The 8,809-nt window shown below is 41.1% G+C and overlaps 1 protein-coding gene across 1 annotated transcript; it reads left to right on the top strand.

The window, feature by feature from the left end:
• Window positions 1-1,068: 1,068 nt before the first annotated feature.
• On the top strand, window positions 1,069-2,301 carry LOC108717613 (taste receptor type 2 member 39). Its single transcript, XM_018264821.2, has one exon. It carries the CDS (start codon window positions 1,069-1,071, stop codon window positions 1,996-1,998), a length of 930 nt encoding a protein of 309 aa, XP_018120310.1. The 3' UTR covers window positions 1,999-2,301.
• Window positions 2,302-8,809: the final 6,508 nt, after the last annotated feature.

Genomic DNA, 8,809 nt, shown 5'->3' with positions numbered 1-8,809 from the left:
CAGACCCCTCCTCTAGAGCCGCTCCCTCTATAGTTATGCCACTGCTGTCCTGTTGTCTTTCATGAAGCCCAGGATTGATTGCTAGCCCTGACAATCTCACAACCTTGGCATGTACTGTAACATGAGCTATGCTCAAGCAAATCTATTACTAACTGTCCTTGTTTATGGGATCCATACAGCCCCCAACATCGCTAAGGCTTGGGCTACCATAGGAGTCAATTTGATGCTGGGGCCTTCTACTCCCCAGCACATCTAACCCTGGTCTCAGGTGGAGTCCAAAGTAAAAGAGCCCTGGGCACCCTATCCCTGGTCCAATGAGAAACACTTCTCTCCCTAAAGAGCATAGGTAACAGAAACTGGGTCTTTCTGAGCAGTAGGTAAAGGTAATTCCTTGTGTCACATATTCTATCAAGATATATATCCTCTGCTGCTCCTGGCCTCTCTACCTTCAGTGCTGCTGAAATGAAAGTAGTTGCCAGACTCTTTGTTTGCAGTGGGAATTGGCTCCCACAGGAACTCATTCCCTTTTCAGGATCCTCTCTTGTTAGAAACATTAGGTTCCTGAACTGGGCTCTGGAAGGACATAGCAGTGTCCCCAAGCCCAACTGGATTTCAGTAGAGTCCATGGCAGAACACTGAAGATGAGAAATCTGTTGTCTAGCTGTGATACAGAGTGACAGGCTGGTGGTGTACATAGCCCAGATGGGGTGCATATCTTTTGGTATAACAATACAAATATTAAGCAGGCTACATAATGTATTAATTGGAATATTTGCATATTTATATGCATGAAATCCAGACCTTTTTTTTATTTCCTAAACACAAGGGCAGATGTTTGATCACAATCTCTGACCATGGATGACGGTTGCTTAGCAAGAAGTCTGGGTTCTGGCTTTGTTTCTTTTTAATTTGCATCAGACTAAAAATATAACCACAATCCCACAAAGGCACCCGCACCATACCCTGTGCGATTAGCTGTCGATATAATATAACACAAGGGTCTGTTCTTCAAGCTCTAACAGCCAGGATCAAGAAGACTTAAGGCAACTGGACTTCATAGTCATACAAATGCTATTCCCAATTTACTTTGCTGTTTTTATTATCATGATACTCATTGTAGGTCTGGCAGTCAATGCCTTCATCACCATTTGTAACATGAAATCCTGGTCGAGAGAAAGAAAATTCAAGCCTAGTGATAAAATCTTAACAGCCTTGTGCTTCATCAGGTTCTTCTTGCAATGTGACTTCATGATGGAAATCTTTGGAATGTGGCTGGAATTTATTCCCCTGTCGGAGTATAAACCTCGCTGCATCTTTTACTTTATCCAGGTGTTCATGGACTTCTTTAGTCGCTGGCTAGGTGCTTGGCTCTCCATGTTGTACTATGTCAAGATCACTATCTTTAAAAATGCTTTCTTCCTACAGCTGCAGACTCTGATCCCCCGAATTACAGGGTATGTGATCTTTATATCCGTCTTCATTTCCTTTGCACCAGGACTGATTTATGCTCTGAGTGCTAAACAGGGATTCTGTATTAATGCCAAAGGTGTCAATGTGACAACAAACATAACAAGTGATTTACTGACTTTTCGTGTCATCTCATTTTTCTTTGGCCACAGCTTGCCCTTCATGCTAGAGATGCTTTCGTCCATATATCTCCTCTGCACTCTGCTTGTCCACATCAGACACACCAAATCCTATGTTTCCAACTTCACAGAACCCAACATGGATGCCCATTGGGCTGTTTTTAGGTACATTCTTCTACTGAACCTCATGTCAATGTGCAACTTCTTTGGTAACTTTTTCCTCTGGTCGTTCATTTCTGATTATATTGGAAGAGGCATTGGCTACTTTCTAGCGTTCTCTTATCCTACTTCCCATTCAATAGTTCTCATACTGTCCAACCCAAAGCTGAGAAGAGAAATAGTCAACATGTTCCATTGTGCAACTAATCTCTGGCGCTTCAGCAAGCAAGATTCAGAGACTGTTACCCAATAATTGTTATTTTAAGTGTGATATTTCATGACATTGACAATTAAGCCTAGTTTTGGGATCAAGCTGGTGGGGATCTTTCTGTATTGAAGCCAAATAACACATATTGCTACCCATTGATAAAGAGAGAATTTGCTGTGCAACTGATGGAATAAAGCATTGATTGATGGCCTGGGAAAGTCTCACCGCCTGCTAAACTTCTAGCCTGACCCCAGCCTAAATGATGCAGATGGCATGTAGTGTGTCCTCATTAGAGCAAGCTCTTCCAATTCATGACTCTATTGGCTGTGTGCCTTATCCTACGCTTGCTTTAACCACCAAACCAAGTCATTGTGAATGTATTTAACCTGGTGTAAATAGTTTTATAGCACTGTCATAGTAAAATAGTAAGTTAGGTTGAAAAAAGACATCAAGGCAAAAAAGACCATTTGAAGCCTCTCCACTTTGCCTCAGAGGGGCAAAAATTCCTTCCTGACTCCATAATGGCAATGGGACCAGTCCCTGGATCAACTTGTACTATGAGCTCTCTCCCATATCCCTGTATTCCCTCACTTGCTAAACACCATCCAACCCCTTCTTATACCTATCTAATGTATCAGCCTGTACCACTGAAGGAGAAGCAAAGTTGACATTCTTCCATATAAAACACTGTATTGTTGAACTTTTTTTGTTGCTTTGAAAAATTGTTGAGCACAGAAAGTCCACAGGTGGTGGAGGTGGTGAAAATATAAACTGTTCTAAAGTTTCCCAGGAAGCTGGATGTCCAGGTCCTCTCTGTGGAGTTATACTTAGTTGAAGACCCTCCAGTAGCATAAACTTTACAACATACGCAACTCCTCTACAGGGATACTCTAATACTCAAATATCTAGGAAAAGCACCTTATATTGAACTTCAATTCAAGCCCATCCAACCTTCATTCTTTGTCCACCAAACCATTTGCTTCCCCTGCTCTCTTTTGTCTCTATGTGGAGTCCATGGTCCCGTGTTTGTACCAATTTGATGCAGAGAGTATTCATCGCTCTTCCTCTAAAGGTGCATCTGCCCCTGGGGATGAAAAATACTGCACAAAAAATGGAAGAGGGGCAAAAAATTAAGAAAATCAAGGAAATCTGAGGGCAAAAGTATTAAAGGGAACATAAAAGAAAGGCAAATTATGGAAAGACAGACTTGTTTATTAACATGGGGCCATAAATGCACTAGTGCCTCTGTTTCTAGCAATCACATCTTTGCTTTCATTTTCCAACATGTACTTGACTGATCCAAACTAGTTTCAGATTGGTTGCTCATATACAAATCAGTTAATATTCCATGGGTTAGATAGTTATGGGTCCCAAAAACTGAGCCCCAGGTGGGGGTTTGGGCAGATTCTGGGGCAAACTTCAAGGGCTCCACCTGTTGGTGATGTAATGACACTGACCTGTTTGTCCAGCCACATCATTGGAAGGATTTGGAACAGGTTATGGCCACTAAATTACCTACTGATATCTATGGATGAGAAGGTGTGTGAGAAGTGTAATAATTTGGGGAATGAAAGAATGCAATATGGGAGAGGAGAAAAGAGCAAGAAGGAATCATGGTAATTCTAATTCTTCTCTGCACTGCTTCTCCTGACTACATGTGCAATTGGATATTTGGCAATGCTTTGCCTCTTCAGCAATTAACAGACCCAAAAAGAAGGAGAATCCCAAAACTGTGAAAGGGATTGTGGAAATTGAAGTCTTGATGGAGGAGGAGAGCTGACACTTGCTACACTCTTTCAATGGAACCAATAGTCAGAACCAGCAGTGCAGTGAATAACAATGTATACTGGAAAGCTTACAGTTGCTTTCATTATGCAAAATGTTATTGTTTCTTGGTCTCTCCTTTAAACCGAGGATGGAAAGTCTTTCTGCTTCACCGGCCAAAGTGCCCATGGAAGGACCCACAATCCATTTACATATAATGTTTTTATAGTCTCTACTTCATGTTTGAATCTGAATATTTTGGTAGTGTGTTAGGGGCCAGTCACATCGGGCAGGTACTCCGCTTGCAGAAAAATTCCTAAAACATACTTGTTCCTATTTCCTTTGTCTTTAAAGATAATAGAGTGTCAGCCTTCTGTGTTAGTCTCAGGCTCCACTGAACACACTAGACACACACACTGCAATACAAACCTGAATTTTGCTTGGAGTAAACTACTTTTACATGAAAAATGTGCTTTTATTTCTCAACCACCTGCAGGATTCCAACAGAATATTCCTTATTGAGCAAAATAACAATATGACCTTTTATAAATTCATGATCATAATAACCAAATGACCTAAGGTATTCATACAGATATTTGCATGGCGATTAGGCCAAAAGGAACATCTGCCCAGGGAGAGGCACTCTCTTTAATAACTATTTCCATCCATGGGTGACAGTTGCTTAGCACAAATTATGAAATGTAAATATGTCTCTCTTTAATTTGCATCAGTCAGAAAGGATGGTCCAAGGATTCAGAGTGCAGCAAACCCCAGTGGATGTCATAAGGGACAATAATTTCCAATTTGTGCTTGTGGAATTAGTATGTAAGCATGAGTTTGCTCTTGTTGGATTTGGGAGTCCAGCCTAGGATTTCTAGCTATTCCGGAGCATTCAAATTCCCAATCTACTACGTTCACAGCTATTGTAAAGCATTTCCAAATGTTGGTGTATAATTGACAATTTCTTGTATCTTATTGACCCAGGCCTCATCATCAGATTAGTTTTTACCTTTTGGTACATCCTAATATCTGTGGATGGATTTCATGAATAATTGACCCGAACTGTGCCAAAAGCTTGAGTTCTTCTACCCCTTACCCTTGTTATTTTCCTAAAAGAACCTCTTATTCTTTCTCAAGTTCTGTTTGGCCAACGGAACCTTCCTTTTATCTGCAGAGAATGACAACTCCACATGTAGTTAGTAAATTCTTATGAGAAAAACATGGATAGGACCATCTGCTCCTTGGTCCATGGTTTAGTCCACAGGTCCTTAATGTCTAACCTAGATAGTTTAGCCGGGCCAGAGGCACCAATTCCAATTACTAAATTGTATTTTGTACAGTACACAACAAAGAATATTTTAAAAGAGCTAAAAGCAATTACATATTACTATGAATACCCCTTGAGTTCTGGAGCGATCATATTTAAAGCAAACGTTGATGAACGGACATCACTTATGCCCCTGAATAAGGCGGTAACGTCGAAATGAGTAGGGCGGCATAGGTGGAGGGTGGTGAGACAAGCTCCAAACCACTCCCTACATAGACAGGCAGAATTGTGGCGTATGGGAAGATTGGAAGGGAGGGGTGCTTCTGATTGTGGGCTAACAATTCCCCAAGTGCAATATACCAATTAATGGTCAGCACTTTAACTAAGTCCACCACTTGTCCATTATGCGACTTTTAATTGTGTTTTTATGGACATTGTCCAACACGGTGTGATGGTGATGGTGCAGTCTAGATTTTAAACACTTTAATAAAAGTTATATTTTAAAGGTATTAAGTTTGGTAAGGGTGTAATCAGCCATCTGAACTGGGTTTCTGGGAGGGCAATAGTTAGCACTCAGAGGTTATGCGTACTTCTTTGTATCTCCAATGGTTTTGTTTATATGGATGTTTAAGCTCTGCTTCCACGAAACCAGGTTGAAATCAAATTTGGTGTGGTTTTATTGTCTCAGACTTTGGAGATGTCAGGTTGACTTTCCATTAAAGTTTTTACAACACAAAAATTAAAAAATGTAAATTGCAGATGGGGCCCAATGACAGTGTTTTTAAAAATCAGGTAGGTTAGGTTTTAAAACTTATTAGAAACTAAAAAACCATGCAACCACTAACTAGTCAACATAGACAAAGGATCACAATAACTATTCTGAATTTGATTGTTATATTCTGCCTTTTCTTTAGGAGCAGTTCACTTCCCACTTTATAATCAACCAAAACTGGAGGCCAGACGTTATTCTCCCAATGGAATGGAAGAAGGAGGACATAACCTAAAGCAGTATCTAGTAGAATTAGTTCAAAGGAAACTGGACATTGAGGGGCCGATTCACTAACTTCGAGTGAAGGATTCGAAGTAAAAAAACTTCGAATTTCGAAGTGTTTTTTGGGCTACTTCGACCATCGAATGGGCTACTTCGACCTTCGACTACGACTTTGAATCGAACTAAAAATCGTTCTACTATTCGACTATTCGATAGTCGAAGTACTGTCTCTTTATGAAAAAACTTCGACCCCCAATTTCGCCATCTAAAAGCTACCGAAGTCAATGTTAACCTATGGGGAAGGTCCCCATAGGCTTTCCTAAGTTTTTTTGGTCGAAGGATAATCCTTCAATCGTTGGATTAAAATGCTTCGAATCGTTCAATTCAAAGGATTTAATCGTTCGATCGAAGGATTATTCCTTCGATCGAACGATCAAACTATTTGCGCTAAAATCCTTCGACTTTGATATTCGAAGTCGAAGGATTTTAATTCCCAGTCGAATATTGAGGGTTAATTAACCCTCGATATTCGACCCTTGGTGAATCGGCCCCTTAGAGTGTTTCTTCTTCATTCAAGTGGCTACTTCAATTCTGAACTGAAGTGGCAGGGAATTCCCTGGCATTTAAATTCTTGAGGGTAGTAAAGTCACCGATATCAATGAAGATCATGGTACCATTGTGACTGTATCCCACTTTCACACATCTGTGAGTTTCAGCCAACACCTTACTCAAGTTCAATTGAACCATTGTGATTGGATATCTGAGACTTTACTACCCTCAAGAGTTTAAATGTCGGGGAATTCCCTACCACTTCATTTGAACTGAAGAAGCCACTCGGATGAGTAGTGAAATGTTTTCAAGAAAAACTCTAAACTCCTTTGAATTATTTCTACTAGATACTGTATATCATAACCTGGTTAAATGAGAATCTTAATAGATATAACATGAAGCACAGCTGTAATGAAGATAAATCAAACTTCTGGACTCCAAGAGGAATATTGCATATACCTGATTTTATAGCAGCAACCATATTTATGAGACCGTGCAATATGGGGGGTAAGAATAATGTTTAACATTAAGACTAATTGGAGGGGTTTATCTGCATTGAATAAGTCAATGATCTACAAAATTCAAGACGGTAAAGTCACAAGGAGCTGATGTTTTTCAGATTAATGTACCCATTGGGATTCTGGGCTCTGACCTTCTTTCTCTTGAGAAGAGGTTTGATCCCCATAAGATGAAACTCCAGAACTGGCATCAGAGCCTAACTGTTGTGGTTCTAGGGAAAAGCGAAAGTAATGTTGGAAAAAGATTTATTACTAATGTTTTTAAGTGAAAAAGAATCAAACACAACAGCAAAGCTGATAACAACATGCACACCATAAATAAGGAAACAAAGTATCACTGCTTTAATAGCGGAGTAATAGTTCTCCAGATTTGCTCCTGGGAAAACGGAGGTTGCTGCTTCTCATTTGGGTTATGTGAAGAACCAGAGATCCAATGAGTAAGGTCAATGAAATTACATATTAGTTCCAGAAATGTTCATGAGTGAGTTTGTTCTTGGTGAGTCACTGTTAAATTCAGTTCATGTGTTGACCTCCTAATGAGCTCAGACAAAAAAAGCCAAGTATTGCTTAAGGCTAAGATCGAGCAATCAGTCATCAGGGGTCACAACCTTTGGGTATTTTTATTTTGAGGAATACAAGCATGGAGGAATGGAGTTTGGAGATATTAAAGAAGTAGCAGGAGAATAGCAACATGGAGAACCACTGAAGAAGGAGATCTTGATGAAACTTTAAGGGCTGACACTTGTGATGCTAAACATAGCTGTAATCGGAATGCTTGGCCCAGTGCAGGGTAGAATTGTGTCAAAATTGTTCAGCTGCTTTCCAGTTAACCTGTCCATCAAGTTAACCGTCAAAATCATCAGGTTAATCACTAACCCTGCCAAAAACCTGATTATGGAGGCCACAAATAGGAGCCAGTTGTGTACTTAGCTTGCCATCCCATTGGCAGGTATAATCGGATATAATCTAGAAATTTTTAGCTTCTTTATTCTAGGGTTGGTTGATATAAATGGAAAAATGCAAATTAAAATGCAAAACAGATTCACTTTCCCTTAAAGGGGAAGGAAACCTAGTCGGCGCAAACCCCACACCCCCCCTCCCGTTTGTTGCCCACCCTCCCTCCTCCCCCCTGGCCTACCTGTCTCGCTGGGCAAATGCCCCTAACTTGTTACTTACCCTTCTGCGCAGGTCCAGTCCAGGGAGTTCACCGCCGACCTCTTCTTCCATGCGATCTTCTTCCTGCTGTGAACGGCATTTTGGCGCATGTGCAGTAGGATCATTTCGCCGGTACGGATCTACTGCGCATGCGCCAAAAGTCACGCGCAGTAGATCGTACCGGCGAAATGATCCTACTGCACATGCACCAAAATGCCGTTCACAGCAGGAAGAAGATCGCATGGAAGAAGAGGTCGGCGGTGAACTCCCTGGACTGGACCTGCGCAGAAGGGTAAGTAACAAGTTAGGGGCATTTGCCCAGCGAGACAGGTAGGCCAGGGGGGAGGAGGGAGGGTGGGCAACAAACGGGAGGGGGGGGTGTGGGGTTTGCGCCGGCTAGGTTTCCTTCCCCTTTAACTATTTTCAGATGTTCTGACCAACTGTTCCTGACCTCCATAGAGGCCTAAGCTCTGACCTGACCTCTAATTGTTAGACCTCTAGTTGATCCATAGAGACTTGTGCGGAAGCTTCCCATTCTGATATTCTTCAAGCTTTTCCAAGTGTTTTTGAACCACTGTGGGCTGAATGGGATTTTACTCTCCATCAAATCCC

This window comes from Xenopus laevis, chromosome 5S, assembly GCF_017654675.1.
Source record: "Xenopus laevis strain J_2021 chromosome 5S, Xenopus_laevis_v10.1, whole genome shotgun sequence".
NCBI classification, from domain to species: domain Eukaryota; kingdom Metazoa; phylum Chordata; class Amphibia; order Anura; family Pipidae; genus Xenopus; species Xenopus laevis.
The sequence above is the reverse complement of the archived record's forward strand: the minus strand, read 5'-3'. Positions and strand labels throughout refer to the sequence as shown.

What these genes read in the sequence shown, in the direction of transcription:
- LOC108717613 (XM_018264821.2), top strand. Translation starts at nt 1,069, where the DNA reads ATGCTATTCCCAATTTACTTTGCTGTTTTTATTATCATGATACTCATT.